Source organism: Amphiprion ocellaris, chromosome 4 (assembly GCF_022539595.1).
Source record: "Amphiprion ocellaris isolate individual 3 ecotype Okinawa chromosome 4, ASM2253959v1, whole genome shotgun sequence".
NCBI lineage: Eukaryota > Metazoa > Chordata > Actinopteri > Pomacentridae > Amphiprion > Amphiprion ocellaris.
Window position 1 is genome coordinate 22001029 of NC_072769.1, and position 24270 is coordinate 22025298.

The window sequence follows — 24270 nt, forward strand, 5'->3', positions numbered from 1 at the left end:
AGAGCTTTATAGGGTGAGAATGCAAGAAGTGGAGATAAAAAACACTTCTCACATGCTTCTAGTCCAAACTTAAATAAAATCAGAGTGAAAACATTTGCTTTTTCGGAATTCAGCTTTGAGTTGAAGTGACAAGCTTTGTATCCAGGCAGCCATACGCACAACAAATATGTCGATCTGTGTTTCTGTGAGGAGACGTGATTTAGATTATGGATTGAGATTCGATGTGTCATGTGATATTTTTTGGCTAAATTGCCCAACTGTGGTTTTACAGGAAAAAAAGTCTATGACAGACACACTCAGTCCAGTCAATCACAACAGTGTAGTCAAGTACTCACTCATTTTCCAATAGGAAGCATGCATCAGAGACAGCACTACAAACAAAAAGCGTACATAAACATGTAAATGTAACCATTGTAAAAGACAAATAAGCTTCAAGGTCAAATTTGAATTTGAAACCTACATGTACTGCTGTGTTGAATGACAATCACAGTTAAAAGCAGTGGAGAGAGAACCTCCACCCAGTGTTTTTGCACTGCCACATTAGCATGGTTAGAGGCTGCAGTGGTTCCGGGATGACAAGCTGTATGGTAACTGGAGCATCTCTCCTCCATCTGTGGGCTTTCACACACTTCTTCTCATGCACAATTATTGTGCTGTCTTTTACCAGTGATTTGCAGCACCCATTCAGCACCAGGCATGCAGTTACAAACAAACATGAAAGGTAAGAAGCAGCACAACAGTTCTTTTTCTCCCTGGTGGCCCTCACACAGCTAAATGCACAGAGAGCCACTCTTACTTGGCAGAAGTGGTGTGTTTCATTGCCATGGATACATACATTAACTGTATTTATATGCACAAAAGACACCATAAAAGCTGTAGAAATCAGATCATGGCGAGACATTGGAGAACACATTTGCATGCACTACAATATCGCAGTTAAAACTCAGTTGTGGTCAGTAATCAGATTTTTTCCTCTATGTCCTGCCACATTTTTAACCAATGCAGGAAAATTAAGTATATTAGAGATTTTTTTTTATTTCTATGAATGCATTCTGACCGACAGTGCTGTGGGAGAACAGACACAATGCAGGTTTTTTCACAATGTATGACTGAGTTCACACCACAGTCAAGAAAACTGACATATATATATAGACTCATTTCTTTTAGCATGTCTTTCACTTGTACTAAAATTTCTTATTAACTAAAAATGGATATAATGATTCACTTCAACTTTCCTCTATCTAAATTCCTGCAGCAATACTTTCAATCTGAAGAATTTGTCAAGTACTCTTGCACATGATATGAACATGCTCTCTGAAACTAGGTTTCTAAAGCAGAAAATACCAAGATGTCTCTTACCTACATTAAGTAATCGAAGTTATTTGTTTACATAGCTAAATAAGATCCCAAAATTATTAAAAACAAGAAAAGCACTCAAAGGGCACAGTACTCCACCAAGGTTGTTCATTCCCCCATATGACACTGTCAGATATGCAGCATATTGTTTAGAAATGCAGCATTTGTTCATTAGTTATTGGTGATCAGATATCATGGCAACATAGAATGTGACCATTTAATATAGATGTACCCACAAACAAAATGACGTTGCGTTGAGCACAGGCGTGTGTTCTGCATGTGTACATTATGTACGAATACCAAATCGCATGACCTAACTATGTAGCGGCCGGCTGGAATTGATGGGACTCGGAAAACCCCCACAATTTAATCAATTGTTCCTTGTACCATTTCCGATGGATAAGTCCCGATAAGTCCGCAGTGGTGGATTTGTAGAAGGATCGCAATAATGTGATCATCAGCAGGCAGCTGATGTAGCGTTCACTTGCTGCTATCTCACAATGATACAGAAATCTTTAACAAATCTGTGGATCCAGACTATAAGCTGCATCACTGCCAAAATCTAATCACTTGGTCCTTTTGTCATTTCTGACCTTCCCTGAAAATCTCATCCAAATCTGTTATGCCGTTTTTGAGTAATGGTGCGAACAGACAGACAAACCAACACTGATTGTCACACAACTCTCTAACAACTGGGCTGAGAGAATCAACTGCATCAATTTTCACCAGAACTGTCTAGGTCTACGACTAAAAACGTTTCCAAACCAAATATGACATTTGTTAGAATCACATAAAAATTCTCCACATAGTTGCTTTAAAAGCAAGTAAACATGAAGAGACAACATGTCAGAACCCAAATCACATGCTTTGAACCCCATACCACAACACAATGCAAAGGAGTATGACCAGAGCATTTTGGCCAAACTCTAAGTCATTGCTCATCATTACATACCTTTTGTCAATTTTCATGAAGAATATGATGATTTTTGTAGTCCTGTTGTGTTTTTTGCAAATTCCATTGTAGTCAGTGTTGTGTTGAATCAACAGCATATCGCAGTGATCAGTGACTGCAGGATACATACATGTCTATTCCAGCGCTCCTTAATACAGACTCAGTTCACTCAACAACCACAGACTCCACTTCAGTTTGTACGAGCCCAGTGTTTGCAGCCCCAGGGCTGGGAATGGGACGGCATGGGACGATACTGGACTGGGATGGGGAGGGCTGCCAACCCCTCTTTATCCACCACCCCCTCCTCTCTAAGCATGTCTTCTGATAGGATGAGACACAGGAAGGCACCCTCGATTTGCCCACCCAGGTCCTACAGCCTATGGGGGCAGACAGAGAGGGCATTGAGGGGCTCACTAAGATGATGACAGAGGAAGGGGAGGGTGGGAGGGGAAAAAAGAGATGCTGATGCCAGAGAGGAGATGCCAAGTGAGTGGAGTCACGCTGCCGTCAGAAGCCTCCTGACCCAACATCACTGGAGCATGACAAAGGCAACAGTGGGGGCAGAAGTAGGTAAAGAGGGAGAAGATATGCAGAAGGGAGAGTACGATGCCCCAAGAGAGAAAAACAGCAAGAGGGAAAGACAGAGAAGAGAGATCAGCACCAACCTCTACAGGAGGGAAACACAATATTACGAAACAGTGCACAATCTAATGCAATCCAACAGAAAATCCCTGCAGTAAACAAGAACTTTATTGTGGGAAATTTGTTTGGATACTGCTGGAGGGGTGTTGATTGAACTCGTGGTAATTTTAGTTTTGTAGTAAGAGACGTTGTATTGGATAGTATGATATTCAATATGTGCTAAATAGACTGCTCATCCAAAAAAAAAGTCGCACACTCTAATACTTTGTTGGACTGCCTTTAGCTTTGAGTATGGCACACACCCACTGTGGCATTGTTTCCATAAGCATCTGCAATGTCACAGCATTTATTTCTGTTCAGAGTTGCATTAATTTTCTACCAAGATTTTGCCCATCACTTTGGAACAGTGTAAATCTGGACTCGTCAGACCACATGACCTTCTTTCATTGCTACAGAGTCCAATCTTTGTGCTCTGTAGCAAGTTGAAGCCTTTTTTTCTGATTAGTCTCACTGATCAGTGGTTTTCTTAGAGCTACACGGCTTAGTCCCAATCCTTGGAGTGGTTCTTAACCCGATTTCAGTAGTTTTAGCAGTCTCCTTAGTTATTTTCTTTTCTTGATGCAGGCCACTAATTTGACCCTTCTGAGACAGACTGACATTTTTTCTACGACCACAGGATATGTCTTCTGACATGGTTGTCAGAAGACAGACAAATGAGAAGCTCCTCACTGCATCAGCTAGGGTTAAATAAGTTGTTGCAGCTGAAACGTATTCATCACTGCAGTAATTATCCAATGGAAGGCTCTTATCTATTTACTTAGTTAAATCCAACTGGTGACTTTTTTTTTGGACATGCAGTGTATTTGTCAAGTCCAACCACTTGGGGACAGTGATCTTTGTTACATGTACTTGCTTTTGCTCAAGTTTCTAGTATTTGGGCTTCAAATTCTGCTCCTGCTTGCTTTAGTCAGTTGTCCAGTTGTAGTGGAATTCTACTCGTTTAATTGGATGACGTCTCATATTAGCTGGCTTCATTTTATGTTATAACTTTAACCAGATGATTTAGATAATTCAAGCTCCCTTAATAGAAAATTGAAAACAAAAACTTATAATATTACTGATAACAATCCAGTAGGCCCAGACTCCTTATACAAGAGTGTGCCAGAAGTCCCAGTGCGGAACACTAGTCCCTAATGGCACTACCAATCTGCAGGGTAATGGGGAAAAAAGGACTTTTAAGGTCAAGTCAGCCACGCAAGCTTTTATTACAACAGAGGATGACAGGAAAGAATAGCAACTTCAAAACATCTCTGAGAGGTATAGTTTGACTTCTTGGTAAATGTGCTTACTCTCTGTCTTGATAAAAGTTTAATGAGCAAAGTGATGCCACTACTGAATCTGGAGGGATTTTTCTATCATTAAAAGATTTTAGTACAGCACTGAAGTTGAGTGAATGAAAAAAAAAAATATGCTCAGAGTTCTCTCAATTCATGAGATATTCTGAGTGGAGAGTGTAACTACAGCACTTTAAAGATTGTCTTACATTATACGTTCGCTGTAGCCTTATTGTTACAAGGTTGGCAAATGTTTTCAATAACAACTTTAAGGAAATGTTAACTGTCAGACAGTAGCTTAATCCAGTGAGAAAGAGAACTGCCTGCAGGCATTCGACCAAACTGAATTTCTGGTAAGTAGCCAAGGAGTTTTATTACAGTTTCTCTTTTGCAAATGCCATCACAGCACCTAAGCCCTCCAGAAACCTAGGGAAAACCCTGGTTTCTGCCACAAATATGAAGTTTAAGCCAGTAGCCAGCCATGAAATAGTCCTTCAACCAACCCCCAAGAAAACAGTCAGTTTTGTCAGTTGCTGTTGTATCAGTCTTCTCTGGCTCTCAGCCAAGAAAGAAAAGAAGTGTTGTGAAGCAGTATGTGACAAACTACTCCTGTTAGACATTGACTGGCATCACTAGAGACATTAGCCCCTTATTACAGCTCCTTAGTTTAGGCTCGTGCAACCTTTCAACATCATAATCCTTTACCAGCCAGAGAGCATGAAATAAGCTCTAATGCTCCCATGTGTGACTTGGGGACAGTACTGCTAGTTACCATGCCAAAGTCCACAGTAAGTACAATAAAGAATTAACGAAGACAATATGATGCAAGAGTGTGTTGACTCAAGACATGTCAAGACTCCCAAATGCAGTATAATTTAAATAAATAGACACTGCTATTGAACTCTGTTTTTGAGCCAGCAGCTGCTTAAAATGAAGTGACTGTGTGGCCAAATCAGTTAATGATCTAATTTATTAGTCTGAATATGTGAAACTAGTTGCAAGGGAACCATCCTGGCAATGTGACACTCAAGCTCCACCAACTCCACTTTTACTGTGCTTCAAGGGCTAATTGGCCTTCATGGTTTACATAGCATAATGCTTCCTAAAAGCGCTTTAAGTGTACCAATTACTCTGCCAAGGAACGCGGCGGAGTTATGTGAGCAACATCACTCAAAAACAAACAAACTGATTTGGATGAAATTTTCAGGGAAGGTCAGAAATGACACAAGGACCAAGTGATTAGATTTTGGCAGTGATGCAGCTTATAGTCTGGATCCATGGATTTGTTAAAGATTTCTGCATCATTGAGAGATAGTGGCACATTGGAGGTTGCCATGATCTCTGATCATCAATAACTAATAAACAAATGCTGCATTTTGGACGGGCTGTAGTGGTTAGCACTTTCGCATTGCAGCTAGAAGATTCCCGGTTCGCGTCCCAGCTTTCCCGGGATCTTTCTGCATGGAGTTTGCATGTTCTCCCTGTGCATGCGTGGGTTTTCTCCGGGTACTCCGGCTTCCTCCCACAGTCCAAAAATATGCTGAGGTTAAGTGGTAACACTAAATTGCCTGTAGGTGTGAGTGTGATTGTTTGTCTCCATATGTAGCCCTGTGACAGACTGGTGACATCTCCAGGGTGTTCCCTGCCTTCACCCCAAGTCAGCTGGGATAGGCTCCAGCACTCCCTGCGACCCGAATGAGGATCACGGGGAGCGCGCTCTCTGAGTGTTTTTCTTGTTGCAAATGCGAACGTATTGTCATCACAGGCTGTTAAACTGCATACTTAAACTCATCCTCCATGTCTCTAATGATAATGAGACAGGCCATACTTCTGAGACATATTTTTGTATTTCTGCCAAATTTGGGACATCACAAAAGACTGTTTCTCCAGGACACGGACAGGTGTGCTGTCTTTACAACACTTCTGTTGGACAATATGTGAAACGTGACATCAAAGTGATTCCTGTTTCAACTGCTTCATGTGTGCCAACCAGTGTTAATGGAGGCACAACCTGTTCCTCCTTTGCACATTAAATTCAATGGACCCAAGATAACTGTGGGGTGGTAATAAGAACGCGGAATAGATCACCAGCACTCTGTGTTGAGGGTCACACTCTCAGATCAGTCTCACTGTGAAACAGAAAAGCTTTAGTGTTTCAGCTTTGTTACATGAGAACAGTTACCTCGAAATTCAAAGATTACCAAAGTTCTGTATATGTGATGCATATACACACAGTCAAGACATCTGCATTAGTGGTGCAACAAATAACTCACATTGTCGACAAAAAATTGATGAACAAATTAGCATTAGAATTTATTTGTCAATGGTGATGTCATTATTTGTGTTTTGTTGCAAGGAATGGTCTTACATGAATACCACTCTACTGACCGGAGAGAGGTTTGTGCGGACCAAGTTCACTGTCGAAATAAACTCAAATTATCCTTTAACCTCCAACATCACGAAACAAAGCTGAAACTTTGACTTTCATCACACTGTCAAAATCACACCAGAGAGGACACAGCCAATTAAATAAACAAAAAAAAACAAGACAAATACAGCTGAAAATAGTCTACATGTGCTAGTAATATCAGAATTTTATTCAATATCCCCGATACATCCCAGTATCAATAATACTCATCTTGTTCCTGAAATAAAAGCAAGCTGAGTTGATGAAGAATCACTATCTCATGATCACATAACCATAAGTAGAGTGACTCTGTGTAAGTCACAGTTAACTATCAGTGTTAGTACGTGCTTTATTTTTTTGGTTATTTATCTAAAAAGCCGTAAGTACTTACAGTCACAGCAAACAAAATGTTTAAACAACCGTCAAGTATTATTATTATTGTTCATTCCCAGCAATGACACTTGTAAACCACTGAAGATTGGTGTACAGTGAGGACAGCTGTGATCTGTTGTGTGAGAATAGAACAGATCATTTTCTGTCCTATTTCTTATTTTAAACTTTTTTTTTTAAATGAGCCAAGTGTATACACAGTATACACACCTAAAAATTACAGAAGCCAAGCATCCCACTCTCTGGGTGGATGTTGATCTCACTGATTTAACTTATTTTGCACCGTTTGTGCATTATTCACCTTTACATGGACTTGTGATTAGCTGAGCTTAAACTACAAACATTAGCATTAGCTTAGCTCTGGATGCATAGTTAGCACATAACAGCATGTGAGTGTCTGAGCCATCTGTCCCTTCTGAGTGGGCTGTGGGTAAATGACCTGCACCCCAGCTGCACTGACTCATCCCGACTAGGACAGCTTCTCTGTTTGTTCCTCAGAAAAACACAGTGCAAAGGACGGAGCAAAGAAGAGAAGGGGCGCAAGATGAGCATGGGGCAAAGTCGAGAGAAAAGGTCAAGATTTGGGATTTGAGTGATGACAGGGGCAAAGAGAAATAGTTACACCAAACTCCATTTTATGGCCACACAGAAAACACACCCTTTATGGTCATTTTACATGACATAAAAAATATCCTCTCTTGTATTAGTTTTACATTCACACAGTACATACACTACTGTTCAAAACTTTAGGGTCACTTAGAAATGTCCTTATTTTTCAAAGAAAAGCAGTGTTTTTTTCCAATGAAGATAACATTAAATCAATCTGAAATCCAGTCTAGACATTGTTAATGTGGTAAATGACTATTCTAGCTGGAAATGATTGATTTTTAATGGAATATCTATATAGGGGTACAGAGGAACATTTCCAGCAACCATCACTCCTGTGTTCTAATGCTACATTGTGTTAGCTAATGGTGCTGAAAGGCTGATTGATGATTAGAAAACCCTTGTGCAATTATGAATAGAAGTGTGAGTTTTCATGGAAAACATGAAGTTGCCTGGCTGACCCCAAACTTTTGAACAATAGTGTATTTTGCAAGCAGGAAATTAAACATACAGCAACAACCAGTGTGTCAGTATTGATCTGTGCACTCTTCAGAGCAGTCTCATTGAAGGGAAAAAGGATAACTGGAGGGAGGTGAGAAATGTTTTTTTTTTTTTTTAAATACATCAGGTGCTGTAATCTTACTCAGTGTTTGTGTGGAGAAATGTACTTGAAATTCATTCAATATTAGAGTACATTTTAATCTAACTGGGTTTCTTGCAACAGCTTTAGTCCATGATATTAAATAGACTTCTGGTGTAAACGTTTACGTTTCTCATATATCTTAGCAAGCAGTTCTTCTACTGTCAATATGGAAAAAGGATTTGGAAATGTCTCACGATTAGTATGGGATGAGTCAGCTAAAGTGTACCCTACAGTAACACCAAAAGAATACAAAATGTTCCCTTTCTGTTGTTAATTTGTGCTTTCAAAATATGCACTGTGGATTTTGTATGACTTTGCCAGATAAAGAGTTGTTTAAAGAGTGCATGTGACATACCTGAATGTTAAAAAATTACACATGCTGACGCAAAAATGCCACAGAACCCTACTAAATATTACCATGACGCTGCGATCTGACTCAAATGCAGTAAACAAATACGCAATTTTGGAGACCACAGTGCTTCCCTTAGCCCACTATCAGGTCCTTAAGGCTCTTCCGAACAAAGGCCGTTCTAAGAGAGGAGTCACAGATTTTGGCACTCATAGCCTTGGTGACGAGGTCTGCAGAGGGAGAAGGAGGGGAGGGACAAAAGCTTCTCTATGCTTAGTGCTGCAACTTGTATAAATTGGTCTTTGTTAGCGAGACATGACTGGGATTCTTGCTAAACAGCTATTTTTACATCCTCAAGCGCCAGAGAGGGCAGTTAACGTACAAGTAAGAGTGCATGGCCTTTGGCTTACTGTTCAGTCAACGTCATCAGCTCTCTGCCTGCTGGAAGAAGAGGGGACTTCCATGAAAGATGTGCATGCCTGTGGTCCAGCATCACTGCATAATGGTTAATAGCCAGCCATGCTACCTCTAGTCTATTTCCTCAAGGTACACACTGGTGATTGTTCTCGTGAGATCACAGTCGTACACAATGGAGGTCTTGTAAGATAAATCCAACGCACACTCGACCTGAATTGAACTACAGCTGCCAGAACATGTAGGAAGCGCAATTTCCTGGTCCTACTGAACAAAGTAAAGAACTGTTTGTGCACATATTGACAATTCAAGATGTTTCACGTTTACCTGTGGCGAGAGTGTAAAGAAGGCCCACACAGCTTTGATTACCACTCAAAAAGGAGAAAACCTTCTATAAAGTATTTCTGTGCTTTAAAAAAACAATTCCTGTACTAAGCAGAAAGGTTACGTCTTCGACAGCAATGCTAAAATTTAGGGCTGCAGCTATTGATGAGTTTAGTAATCGACTATTCTGACGATTAATCGAGCAACTGGATTCCGTGCTTGGTGTTACAGCATCAAAAGTGGAAGTGAGCGTGCTGTGCAACAGAAATAACTGTCCTGGTGGAACACGGACGGACATCTGTAGTGTACTGTACATAAATAGTATAGTACAGGTGTGTTGTACATATATAGTACAGGGGTATTGTACATATATAGTATAGTACAGGGGTATAATGCATATATAGTACAGTACAGGGGTATAGTACATATATAGCATAGTACAGAGGTATTCAACTAAAACTCAAAGCCATGGAAACCCCTCATGTAGTTAGTTGGTGATGCAGAAATCCCATAAATATGTTTTTATGTTTGGTTTTTTTAAACTGCTGCTACTGCAGCTGATAGAACACAAAGCTGATCAGTTTATTAGTATTTACTGCAGAGAATATTCAGTCAGTAACTTTAGTTCCACTTTGTTTTTGGCCGCAAGTTAAAGTGATTTCCTTCATTATGAGACAGTGTCAGACCTACATGCACTTCAATACAGTATCATGTTTGAATATATGAAATCTGATAGTTTTACTGTGCAGTTGTCTGTTATCCATATTCAGCTGTGTTGATCGATAAAATACATTAATGCACGTGTAACAGTTTTCTACCAGCATTCCTGTCGCAGTGTTTAACAATCAGAAATTTTTATGTTCCTCATTGTTCTCCATTAAAACAACCTGTTGACTGAAGCAGCTGAACACCATCGGTTCATTTACTGCAGAAAACGACTCAAATGATGCGTTAAATGCCCTTTTTGTGTGGACGAGTTTGAAGCAGAAAGTCCGAGTTAACAAAAAAAAGTTGAAAAACCACCTTGACACCTGTTAACTCTGACTGGGGTTTTAGTTTTTGTCGACTCACACAAAGAAAGTCTGACGATGTCAAACTGGCTTCATAGTTCAGTCGTCTGATCTGCTAAACGCCATAAACACTAGAAAAGCTGCGCCGGTTAAAATAGAAGCATCCTGTCAAATTTAAAATCCCCTCATAATTTACTGATTATAGGTCTGGGTCCGTATAGGATGAAGTCTGGGTGACCTGGGGTCTAGTATGTAGTGGATTAAAGGAAGCCTCGAGTCAGAGATTATTGAAGAGGACATAAGAATATAACGATGATACCTCTAAATACTCCAGCTTTGACCTGATAAAGCTGACCAGACTTCATCAATCTGTTAAAATAACTGCTTTGTTTAAGTCAGAGACACTGTAACAATGTTTCTTAACTGAAAAAGTGAGGAGTCAAAAAAAAGTCTTTAATGAAACTAAGAAGACCGTTTGCCGTCAGAGCTGCATCACTGCCAGATTTTAAAACCTTTTCTGCTGTTGTAGATTGAATGACCATCATGAGCACAAAGGAGGCCAACAAAGAACATATGGAACTATTTTCAGAACTGTTTTATCATTTAAAGCTATTTGATAGCAACACCTGCTGTCTGTTTCAGGACTCGTTAAATCCCAGTGATACCAATAATAATCTCTAAGTAAAGCATTTCAGTTATTCATTCACACACTTGGCATGAATTAAAAATGAAAACACTCAGACTAAGGTTATTGTTGTGAGATTTTTTTATGCCTCTAATAAAAGCTTTGATTTGATCCAGCAGTACGATCTATGAAGGTAAACACCACCCTTCATCAGCAAGCCCGGAGAATGCACCATAAAGCTCCAGATGACAAAAAAAAGGAGCTGTTTAACATTACAACCATTTATTTTTTTATAACCCGAGTGGAAAACAGCGTGCCTACCTCACAATCTGCACATCCATAGTAGCGGTTTTCATTTTGTAGTAGCCGTTGTTGATGGGGAGTAGAAAAGTGTGTTTTGTTGTTGTTTGCGTCTTCTGACTTTATCATGTGCTGCAGTGTGGTCTGGAGGTGTCTGCAGTTTGAAACCCCTCCCTCCTCTGACTTCCTGGTCTGTGTAATCAGGTTGTCCCAGACCATCTTAACTGCCACTGCTAAATCAGATGGGGTGGGACAGAGTGTGCACTAACAAAAGTTAAGTGGAAGCAGACCTCAACAGATAGCGGTGGGGTATATTCCACCTTTGTCATGATTTGGACCTTTGTTTTTTCTAATTTTGGCCATCACTGCTATTAATTATTGCTTAAATTAGACCCAGAGAGACTTCTGATCAGCCATTTTGGATAGTTTAACTAATTTATCAAGCAAATTGCCAAACTCTGTCTCATTTTTCTCATCAGATGTGATGATTTGCTGTATTTCTTAGGTGCAGCTTATGGTTTTAAATTGATGATCTGACCAAGAAATTAGTTTGAGCATCGCTTTGGAGCCAAAAAAAGATTCTGATTGGCATTTTAAGCTAAATAATTTATTATTAATTGATAAAATAGATGCATTGACACTGGATCTCGGACTTCACAGTGCCGTACATGCAGAATTTAAAGCTGTGTGAGGAACAAAAGAAGAAGGTAATTTGATTTGAAGGGTTTCATACTGTATTACTGCAAAATGTGACTATTTTTGTTGTTTTTTTGTGTGTTTGTTTGTTTCAAAAGCCTCGTAGTTATAGAAATCTTCATTCCAGCTGAAAACTGTTTTTTAAGGAGAAAGTACAGTTTAATGGACAGTTAACACAATTTAAGATAGTTTTAAATTCATTTTGGCTATCACTGCTACTAATTGTTGCTCTGTTAAATTATATTTTGTAGCTTCACTGCTGTGCAGATCCTGATATTGCACTGCTTTTACAGAGAAAGCAGAGAAATTTACATAGAAGTGAAAATGAAGGTAAACATAAATGATTAGGCCAGACTGTCTCACTGTACTCCTCTGCATATACGACGTTGATTTAGAATGATGTTTCACTATGGTGTGTCATAACCAGCATCCTGCTGGAAGAGGAAATACATTAAAGAAGCAAAGGCAGCATTTTATGGGGCTTTAAAACATGCCTTGTCTCACTACTTAGGTTACTCTTCCAAATGGAATCAGTCCTCAGATTACAGCAGTGAAATATTAATTTCTTCATTTCCATTGCTAATCAAACGTCTGTGCATGGCTGATAATTATAGCCAAATTGTCTTCTTTGCATTTGTCTTTTTAGAGCAGAATCTGAAGGCTGCATCCTCTTCCCTGCATTCGAGCCTTCATCTGCTTCCTGTGGAGACTTTATGATTCTGTTTCCCATTTGCACTCTCAGTAAAAAGAGGTCAGAGATGCCACAGCATGGACAGCTTCCTCTGCTCGCCTCTTTCACAAAAGCTCTACCTCATCAGAGCACTGACCTCAAACACTTCTCCCAGGGCTACAAACATGCCTCGTCAGAGACTGGAGATCCTTTAAAGTCAAGAGATAATAAGGGGTGTGTTAAAAAGTTACAAAGCTCTTATGGTGCAGTCAGACCCAAACTCAGAGTCAATACACATGTTCTCGAATTACAGCACATATTTGTGTCGGACTGAATTTCAAAATGCAAAAATTGTCCAGCTGTTTGAGAGGAGGTGGTGAACAATCTCCAATTCTTTTCTGTTTCTGTTCTTGTTTTTGAAATTCACAGCACAATCATACAAGCAGCAGAGAAGAAGTGAAGCTGTTTGGCTGCAGTGAGAGTGAAGATGGGGACAGAAGTTAACAAGAGAGGAATGCTTGATGAAATGCTGCATAATTTACCACCTTGTGGACGTCTGTTGTTAACCTCATTGATTTGCAGTTTAGTCCTCCACTTGGTATTCTACTTAGCTGGTTGCTGTGATGTAATAAACATTTTTACAAACATGTGAACTAGATGTCTGAGGTAATGTGCTTCTTCTTCTGTTGTGCTGTAATAACAAACTTGAGCACAATGTGATGCCATACAGCAGGGGTGTCAAACATGCGGCCCATGAGCCAGAACCAGCCTGCCAGAGGGTGAAATCCGGCCCGCAAGGTGACTTTGTAAAGTGTAAAAATAACAGAGACGACAATAACTGCAATTTTTTAATAAAAGTAACTGCTATTTTAAATTCGTCAGCTGTACTGCCACAACTTTTATGTATTTTTTATGTATAAATTTAGTGAATTTATAAGGCAGAGAGATAAATTAACCTTCTTTCTTTATAGTTCCCACTTTAGTTTGTGTGGTGTGGTGCTCAGGATTACTACACAGATGTGGAAGTGAATGGGAATTTAAAATAATTTCTACATCTTGACAAGTTGTTTTGATCATATAGTAAAATACTAGATTGTTCAGTTCCAGATACCTGGACTAAATGTGTTGTGCCTTTGTAGACACTGTGATCTGGAAGTTTTAATGTGTAAATGATAAACTGAGGCATAATAGTGTTGAAATTTAGCTTATTTTTCTTAAAACATTTCAGCTTGTTGATAATGTTTTGCAAAAAGATAGCTTATTAACATTTTCATAATGCATTTTTCTGCTCTAAAATAAAGGGAAATATTTGGAGATGTCTTTATTTATAGGTTATTATACTCCGATTTTACTGATTTGGCCTACTTGAGATCAAATTGGGCTGTATGTGCCCCTGAACTGAAATGAGTTTGGCACCCCGTTATACAGTCATAAAGAAGCTCATTCATGCACGAGAGCTTTGCAGACTATTTACACAACCACCAAAGTAATTCTCTGCACAAAACTACCCACTGGGGTTGAACAAACACCTGATTTCAAATCAAAATTTTAAGCAATGCAGTTAGCAAATTGCATAGGCTGCAATTATGGATACATGCTATGCAATGCATCTTACCCGGGGTTTTAACCGCTGCGTTAGTGGTTTTATAAATTCATGCCATCCGGCATGTAAAACAGTCACTCTGTAAGGCATCTTAAGTAGCAATACTCTATCGCAAGTCCTAAAACCTATTTTCATGTTGAATACTGAACTGAAAGAGTATTTAAACATTTATACTGCAAATCAAATCACAGCGACAATATCTGTCAGAAAAATTGTAATTGTATAGTTTTCTTAAATCGGTCAGCTCCATTAACCACTGCAGTTTTATCATTTTGTTAAGACTGTAGCAACAGAAGAACGATTATTAATGTCTATTACACTACCATCCAAAAGTTTGGGGTCACCCAGACAATTTCATGTTTTCCGTGAAAACTCACACTTTGATTCATGTGCTAACATCGTTGCACAAGGGTTTTCTAATCATTAATTAGCCTTTCAACACCATTAGCTAACACAATGTAGCATTAGAACACAGGAGTGATGGTTACTGGAAATGTTCCTCTGTACCCCTATGTAGATATTCCATTAAAAATCAGCTGTTTCCAGCTAGAATAGTCATTTACCACATTAACAATGTCTAGGCTGTATTTATCATTCATTTAATGTTATCTTCATTGAAAAAAATGCTTTTCTTTCAAAAAATAAGGACATTTCTAAGTGACCACAAACTTTTGAACAGCAGTATACATGCTTGAGTAAACAAAATTCCAACTAACAAAACTGGCTAAAACAAATTGAGCTCTTTCTCTATTCTCATATCTTATCATTTTCATTCATTGGTGGGCTCCAAAAATTTCTCCAAGCAAAAAAATAAAATAAAAATATCCAGCAGCAGCCCTGAATCCTATGTAATTTTCCATCACATAATGTCAAGACAAGCACGCAACAGTTGAAAAGCAGCAAACCAGAGAATGTTTGACTGTTTTGGTATGGAAAAAAAATCAATAATTAGCAAAATAATTGAAACAACCACATTTCTTTGAACATCCAATTTAAATATATTACCTCATATATCACCCACTGACTGGCCTAGTCTCCATCATGTCCACTGTGGGATGCTGCTGCTGTCTTTCCTCCAGCCCACTGCTTCCAGCTGCCCATTTCCACCAATCTACTCTGCATCAGCCTCACTATATGATGTGCTCATGATATGCTCATCTGCACACTGTTTGCATCTTACTACCAGCTATACATGTAGTATATTTAATGCCAGAGCCGTACACCATAACAGTAAACTTATGAATCAGTTTCAATGTTAGCTTGTACTTTGTATGTATCATCTATGTTACTCTTATCATGCATGTATCCCAAATGTATCCCATTGTGTGTCATACATTTCCTTGTCCCCCACGTCCTCTACCTCTTCTGTCCCTCTCAACCCGCAGGCCAGCAGCAGATGGGTCCCTCCATATGAGCCAGGTTCTGCTCAAGGTTTCTTCATGTTCAAAGGGAGTTTTTTCTTGCCACTGTCACCTTAGGGCTTGCTCTGTGAGTTCAGGCATATGGGTTCTGTAAAGAGTCTTGAGATAATCTGAATTGTAATTGGCGCTATATAAATAAAACTGAATTGAACTGAACTGAATATACTAAATTTAGGAAAATAATGTTGGAGATAAACTGTCCACATAAACTATTCCATAGGACATATAAATAAAACCTTTTCCTAACAACCGCAATATACTGGTGAAGCCAAAGACAGAGAGGAAATTAACAGGCAGGGAGAAATAGAGTGAGAACAGAGCTAAAGATAGGACCACCCAGGCTAACAAACTGAAGTAACCACAACACTAGCTTATGTGTGCCTGTGTGTCCTACTGAACTCTTGCATGTCCATCTTGGAAACACCCACAACAAAAAATTGTAACTCCCAACTTGTCAAATCTGATCCCTGTCCACGCCGTAGCAGCGCTCCCATCGCAGAATCAACCTCTTCATTTCTCTCCTCTCCAAGAGAAAACAAGAACAAATCTTTGTTAAACTGAAACATCACATCATTTCTTTGTATGCGAGTGCCCCGTCTTCCCACACAGGTCAGAAACACAACAGTGTGAATCTCAAGTCTCAATTCTTCCAGAAGAACCAAAGCACAAGAAGAAGAAGAATTCTTCGGAAAATAGCCGTCCACTGTTAATGGACTAACCTTGCAGAACAAAATAAAAGCCTTACATTCTCCGTGTACTCTTATTTATTTCTTGCAATGCATTGTAACAAGGTTTTATGATGAGTAACGGCAAACACATAACTAACAATATTGAAAGGTCATTCAGATGATTTCGATGCTTGCTCATTCTGTGGCTGCACATTGTGACAGTCTGGAAATTTCTGTCCTGCAAAATGTAAATTACAATGGTCAAAGTATGACACATCACTTGAATAAAAGACCAGAATAGGCCTGTACAACATGGCACAATAAATATAGAGAAAATTAACAGCGGTATCTTGATTCAGACATCAGATTATATCATGTTCAGCCATGGGTTTCTGTCCTGTACAAGAAAATTATTCTATGGTTTTGTTTTTTTTCAAAAACAGACCAAGAAGTACTTAGGATTTCATACCGGAACAGACTGTGCACACACTCCACTTGTTATTATTCATTTAGCCACAACAGTTGTGAACCACAACAATCAATGTCAGAATTTCCTCAAGATACAGTTTTATCTTACTGAATTACAAATAACAACATTACATTATTGTATAACCAGATAGCAAGTTAATGGGCCTCTGTGTAGAAACTAGTGCAGTGATCAGAGCCAGCAGCAGCCTCTGTGCAGGTTATAAGGCCAAAGAAGCTGGCTCCGTACCAAAAGAGAAAAAATAAAACAGGGCAGTTGTTTTATGCAGCTGGGCATATACTATGGAGGTAACATTTGTGCATTCCTACTTCGCCAGGAATAAACTGGCTATCCGACATCTGCTGCGTAATGTAAAGACAGCAGCCATGTGTTTGTGCCCACTTCTGTTGACAGAAGTTACTAAACGCTTCAGACCCCACTTTTAGCAGCTGCATCTAAGTAAACAGCTCTTCTTGTGAGTGCATGATAATCAGTTAAACAGAATCCTATATGCATGCTCATCAACAGCGTATTGATCCGTAAGAGCACCTGCTGTATGAGCAAAACAACACAGTTTGCTTCCTTCATCGTCTGCACAATCAGTCATTCCCTCCCTCATTCTACCATCCCACGGTCACTCTGCTTTCATGTGCAGCTGTGAAATTCTCACCCAGCCAGGCGTCATCTGACCTCAGCCCCAACAATCTACAGTAACCGTCCAAAGAACACAGACGCTAGTAGACACACTGCTATCTTTGCAAACAGCGCACACAAAGAGCAACATTCTCATGAAAGAGCGTCTGAAGGGCAAACAGGTGTTCTGAATTTAAAGGCTTTCACAGGTGACCTAATAACAAGACAATGGCATGATTCTGTTTTACATTAAAAACTAAATATTGTGTCTGACAACCATATGGCTGTTAGGTCTAATACACATGGACATATTCTTGAACAAGTGAACAACATGTTAACCTAAAACTGTCACTGTTAGCTTCAGCTGTATCCACAAAACTAACAAAACAATATCTGCAAATGCAATAGTGACGCTTACCAAGCTTTTCAACCGCAGGTACTATATCTTCTGAAGTTTTGTTGTGGTAGGGTCCTCAACCAACTGTGTGGCACCTAGCTCAGGACCACGATGCCGCTGTTACTCCATTGGCTTGGATAGGCAACTATGTAATTGCTGTTGTTGCTGCACTACCTCTTTCTTGCAGGGCGGGGACAGGAACTCTCAGTCAAGTAATCATTCCATGTCATTCATTAGCATTCACAGACAGAGGGAGGGAAAGAGAGCGACTGAGGAGGAGAAGGTGGGGAAGATGTAACAGAGGAGAGCCCGAGTAAATAAGGGACTGATCAGTGGTTTTGTGCTGCAGCTAAGGGTGGTGGGTCACCCCAACCTCACAACACAGCTTTCAGACAGGCTCAGACTTACTTCATACTCACAAGGTAAAGCATTAACTCCATTTGAGCAGGTTTAAACATTAACAAAGCTTCACATCATGTATGACTGAGGGAGCACAGAAGCGTCAGGAAACTGTTCAATGTAGGAAATGCTTGGAATATTAGCTTTTTCATCGAAACTAAACCAAGTACCTCTTATTAAGTTTTCCGAGAAGCTTTGTGAAGCGGTGAAAAGGAGAGAAAAACACACACAAAGCAAAATAACATCCCTTTAGTGGAAGTTTCCACTTTGTTAGCGCTTTTTATCTTCCTGGTCATCTGTTCCCAACACACACTCTGGGCAAAAAGATTTCCTGTTTTGCCTCCTTTTGTCACTGTGGTTGTATTTGGGGGTTTGTACAGTGCTAACTATAGAACCTTTTCTGTATTAACTTTTACCCAACACTGTAACGGCTAATGTCTCGTAGGTGGTCTAGAAAACTGAGGATTGGATTTAAACACCCAATTGGTTTGACGAGACAATGTCTGTCTTTTCTTTGGAAGTTTATGACTTGCTTAAGGGACTCATACACATGCTGAAATGCTGTGCTGAAATACTGTTACCATCTGTGCTGAGATGAGATGAGAAAGCAGGGAAGAAATTGCATCTGCACTGGAAGCTCAATAACCAAGGTTTGTTCTCATAATACTGCAAATTGTTCTGCAGACATTTTGCAGGTTTTTTTTTTACTTTTTGGATTTGGATTTATCCTCTTTGATGTGAAATGATACCAAGAACCCTACTGCATGTATTCAGTATGCATAAACCGGCAATACTCCAACTCAACTACTACAACCATCAAAATGTCTTGTTTGTAGCTTTTATCGAAGGAAGTAAAAGAAACAAGGAAATAATTAGAGAGATCACTAGTTTTGTAGTTAAAGATATGTGTTGTGTTGAAACAAGGTGGGGATTCCTCACTTTCCTTGCAGGTTTCTGTGGCCCGTAGAGTTTTGTTGAAATGCAAAATTGCTCCTAAAGACAAAGTCTCCTCTTACACAAGTGCTGTCACAACACTCGCTGGAAGGGAATGCAGTCATGATGGCCATTTCCTTTGGCAAGGCTCTCATTTATTTTTAAAGGATTTCCTACAAAACTGTGGCCATTTTTAAAACTTTGGGCGCTACCTATAAAAAATATACATACATCTGTCTGTCTGTATTCTGCAATATCAATGAATAAAAGCATGTTGTAGCAAACCGACACTCCAAATAACAACACTAATAGAGTTCTCATGAGGTTATGTAAGACTCATCAAACTTCCGTTCACTTTTTCCATGTTTTTGGTTTGCTATCGCCCCAAAAAAAAGCATCTTCATACAGACGTCTGATTGGCACTTAACTCCATCTGTGGCCTTCCAATAAGAATTACAAAGTCAACAATATTCATCAAATGAGGGAAACAGCAGAATTATGATTGCCAGAAGAAAAGCAAAGTCCTGAATGAGAAGCTGATTGGTTAGCAAAATGCAATTTGTGTCTCTTTACCTGGTTCTGAAGAGTTCCAAGCTTAGCTCGGATAGCAACAGTGCAAAAGACGCAAGGTAAGCGAGCTGCTGACCAGCCTCTGTTGTCGAGTGAGTCTGGCCACTTTCCTGCCTACCCTGCTGACTTCCCTCCCCTCCTCTTACTCCGTAAAGTCTGCAACACCCTGCTCCAATAACCCCTGACCCACAGGAAGTAGACACAATGGACTGAAAATAACACACCACCTCCCCTGGCAGCGACTGCCCACCACAACCCCTACTGCACACCGCTTCTACGTTACAGAACACCTACCTACAACAGGCCGGCTCAAGATAGGTGGGTAGCACCAAAAATATCAGCCACTACTCAACAAGCTGTGCCCACATGCCAGAAAGTGCACTGTCCCACTTTGAATCCCCGGCATGGCTTTTTATTCACTGCACATGATCAAGACCGTACAAAGAAGTCCCTTTATAATTTTATGGATGAGTATCATGGACATTTATTTTTGTATTTGTTTCAAAAGCCTTGAAGTTCACAGCGAAGGACTATGTGCTACAGTAATTTCACACTACAGCAGGCTGTGGGTTGAGTGGCAGACTCTTGGTGGTCCCACTGCTTTTTGCATTGCATGGGGACTGGTGCATGGTGAGATGGATGACTTTTCCACAGTCAGGCCTAAAAAGCATCTGTGGGTGAGTGAGTGGGTGGATGTATGTGTAAGAGTTTGGCTTATTTATTACATGTTAATATTTTTTTGTCATATAGTAGTACACGCCAGTGAATTCACAGGAAGTGTATTCATATGTTAGGGCTTTTTGTTTTATTCCTGTTCAATATTATAAAAAAGCTGGATAACAGGTACCTTTTTAAGGCTGTTAGTCCACTGCGTGTCATCTAACCCAATCCTTATCCATGCAGTGAGCAGCAGCAGTCTAATCCAATCAGCCCAATGAAAATTATTCCTAATCACATTTAGCGGCTAGTGAGAGGTTGCCTTAGACATGATCTAATTAGCCACTCTCTGGCTAGTCTGTCCACGAGGAAATGGCTTGAGATGCCGAACACAGAGATAAGGAAATGGACTCTGATATATACTTCGGTGTGGCTAGTGGTGTTGCATTCAAAAAAGTGGTGCCTGCTGACTTAGCAGAACATAAGATGAAATGAGATTCAAGTATAATTTAGTATAATTCAGTTATACGAGCCTATGAAAATGTTAAATTATTTAATTACCATGAAACTCAAATTATCTATCCATGTACTGCTTCAAATTATACTTCAATAAGCTGTCTTTCACAAATCAGAAATGCAAAATGCTGCTTCTTAGTGCTTGCATTAACCCTGTGTAATGAGCACGCCTTGGCTTGTTTCTCAGCCAGTTCAGGACACACCTCCTTTCTCAGCCAGTCCCCTGAAACTGGTACACACCTCCACTCTGTTGTCACATTCAGATGATACTATTTCACCTCAAGCGAAAGTGCATAGTGTGAATGCATACCTCGGCGGTTGTGTGCTGCATGTGCACTCGTGTTTCCCGTACACTGATTCACATTTAGTCAAGAATGCGTGGAATTTCTTGTCCACATTGTTGGCAGCAAAGGTAACAATGCTAAGTATTTTTCCAGCTAACTATTACGAAAACGGCCCTAAACTATGTCAGCGTTTTCTCCTTTTAAAAAAAATCCTCTTTTTAGCTGTGAGTTGACTTCTGTGGGTGTGTGCTTGTATGCCTGTAGGTTTGCTCTAACTGCTTGCGTTTATTCATACTCAGGTCACCTGCGCTCACCATCACTTGCACACAACTTTTTGTACACTCAAGACATTAACAGTAATCTAATGCCTGCACTGCTACTTGCAGAAAGGCCAAAAAGACAAGTTTTGACCCACCATGAACACTACAATTAAGTGCTTTTAAAAATCCATTTCCACTAAAAAAAATTTCCTGATCTATTTGACCACAATTGTTCATCCACCTAAAGTACTTAGTCCAGACCACAGAGTTCCCCTAGTTTTATATCATTAAAGCCACTTGACTGAGCATGTACTCGCAAAGCTTTCCAAACAACAACAATCCCAAAAATTGGAGCTATAGCAAAATTTTTGGTGATGAAGACAAAATGGCATTGAAGCTATTGCTAGACTGGTTCATTCACATTTTCTCAATAGGACAAAAATAAAATCATGTACTGTGGGATAAAAAAATTGTAACCATGTGCAACCACAGTTGGGCCATAGTATTCGAAATACAGTATATTAATCCACCTGGTGATATGACTAAATTATCCTTCAAAATGGTTAGATAAGGTGCTCTGTTCACAGGTTTCCAAGTATGCAATCAGAAAGTCAGACTCTTATATTGGCAAGTTTTTTTGTTTCTTTTTAAACACCACATCTATAAAAAATAACCTGCAATGAACACTAGTACAGGGGGTCCTCCACTTTCATCAGAATTCTGTTCCTACAGCGCAACATAACTCAATTTTCACTGTAAGTCGAAATTTACATATGTGACATACAACCGGCAAATGTAAACAAAACTGTCCTCTTCGTATAGCATCATGCGATAACGTATTTGTATACTCCACTCACCAACTAGTTCACATGCGAAATTTGTTTTAACATTGCAAACGTCATACGCTGGAATGATGGAACAAGATTTTCTCAGTAAGTTTATGGAAGATGGCAACGTAACCACGAAACGCCGTAGGTCAAGGACATCGTAAACCGAGGACCGACAGTATTGGTTTACTGCTGTGTTTTTACTAGAAAATTCTACTTCTGCTGAATAGCATGGTAGAAGGTTCCATGGTTAGCAAAACTATGACAATACAACACATCCCTCAAACAAGATACGCCACTAAGCAGCAACTTGTGGTAAAAAGCACATGGTCCTAAAAAGGTAGTGCCCAGTGTAGCCAAAGGGTGCAATCATGCAAAGAGAGACTATACAATCTTAAAACTTTAGTCAGCTGAAAAAAAGTTTTTCCCCTTCCTACACAATAGTCATGATGTAGTCCAGTTCTGATTTAGCTTTTAATCTCACCATATTATTCCCTATTAATCTTATGCTAATTATAAGAACTGAAAATACACAGTTAATATACAGATGGGTGGCAGAATAAATGGAAAACCAACATAAGGAGTCTTAGTAAGGTGTTGGGCCACCATATGCAGCCACAACAGCTTGATTGTACTTTGGCATTGATCCTACAAGTCCCTACAAGAGATGGAGATCTATTGGCAGCATTCCACTATAGGAGCTCAGTGGCGCAATCCTTTACAGAAATGACCCCAAATTGGCTCTACCAGCTTTTCCATTTCCACTGCAATAAAGGGCCTGACAGCTTCGACCCTGACATTAATTCATGAGTGCATCAAAGAACAAGTTCCGGCTCAATTCACATATAAGAAACAGGACAGCAAAGAACTTATTATTGTAGCTTGCATGGTGAATTTTAAGTTGTCAATGTTTAAGAGAAGAAGACAGGAAATATGGCACTTGTTGGCCGTGCCAAGTTTAACCAATCACGGTCGGGCCCCACACACACAAGCTTTTCCAGGGCTGCACATCGAAGAGAGAAGTGGTGTACATTTTTCTCTTCCCCAAAGACAGCCTTGAAAGAAGTTCTACAGATGTACATTAACGTTCAAAAGTTTGGGGTCACTCAGAAATGTCCTTACTTTTGAAAGAAAAGCAGTATTTTTCAATAGAGATAACATTAAATGAATCAGTAATTCAGTCTAGACATTGTTAATGTGGTAAATGACTGTTCTAGCTGGAAACAGCTGATTTTTAATGGAATATCTACATAGAGGTACAGAGGAACATTTCCTGCAACCATCACTCCTGTGTTCTAATGCTACATTGTGTTAGCTAATGGTGTTGAAAGGCTAACTGATGATTAGAAAATCCCTGTGCAATTATGTTAGCACATGAATAAAAGTGTGAGTTTTCATGGAAAACAAGAAATTGCCTGGTGACCCCAAACTTTTGAACGGTAGTGTAGTTCTTGCAGTAAAACAGACTCAAAGGTTTGGGTCATCCTAAAATGGCACACTTGTTTTCGCAGTAAAGAAACAACTTCCTTATTCGAAAAGATATTCCCTCATTTGATGCTACTATGATGGTGGTGGAGACCGCTGTCTAACACATCTGTCTAACACATCAGTCTAAAATCTGTCATAGGTATTCAACTGTATTAAGACCATTCAATGAGCTCTTGTGCTCTATGGATAAGGTCATTGTCATCCTGGAAGAGACCACTTTCATAAGGATAGAACTGTTTTACCGCTGCATAAAGGTGATTCTCCAAAACAAATCTGCATTGATCTGCAGTGACCCTTCACTCTACAGGGACCCTAATCATTCCAGCAAAATGTCCACAACATAAGGTCCCCTCACTGTAAGATTCAAAGCTTCAGGTTTTTCCTTTGATTGGTCACCACCTTGTACATCTAATAAAGCCAGCAGTAGGTG

At 39.6% G+C, this 24270-nt stretch overlaps 1 protein-coding gene and 1 long non-coding RNA gene across 16 annotated transcripts in view; one reads left to right on the forward strand and one right to left on the reverse strand.

Annotated features, from left to right (window-relative positions):
* The window catches only part of gab1 (GRB2-associated binding protein 1), a 66516-nt gene that overhangs the window by 24538 nt on the left and 17708 nt on the right, over nt 1-24270 (reverse strand). For 8 of the 15 annotated variants that reach the window (XM_035956686.2, XM_023289033.3, XM_055009855.1 and 5 more), the window contains exon 1: nt 11374-11586. The exons of 4 other annotated variants lie outside the window; for them this stretch is intronic. In XM_035956686.2, the coding sequence (XP_035812579.2) occupies nt 11374-11571 (198 nt within the window). In that variant the 5' untranslated portion in view covers nt 11572-11586. Of the gene's footprint in view, nt 1-2308; nt 2530-11373; nt 11587-17927; nt 18048-19811; nt 19937-24270 lie in introns of those variants that run through there. 3 more of the 15 variants (XM_055009859.1, XM_055009860.1, XM_055009858.1) reach the window with 3 other exon arrangements.
* Nucleotides 11616-13371, forward strand: LOC118471543 (uncharacterized). Its single transcript, XR_008601418.1, has 2 exons — nt 11616-12059; nt 12695-13371. It is a non-coding gene; the product is annotated as an uncharacterized LOC118471543 (long non-coding RNA).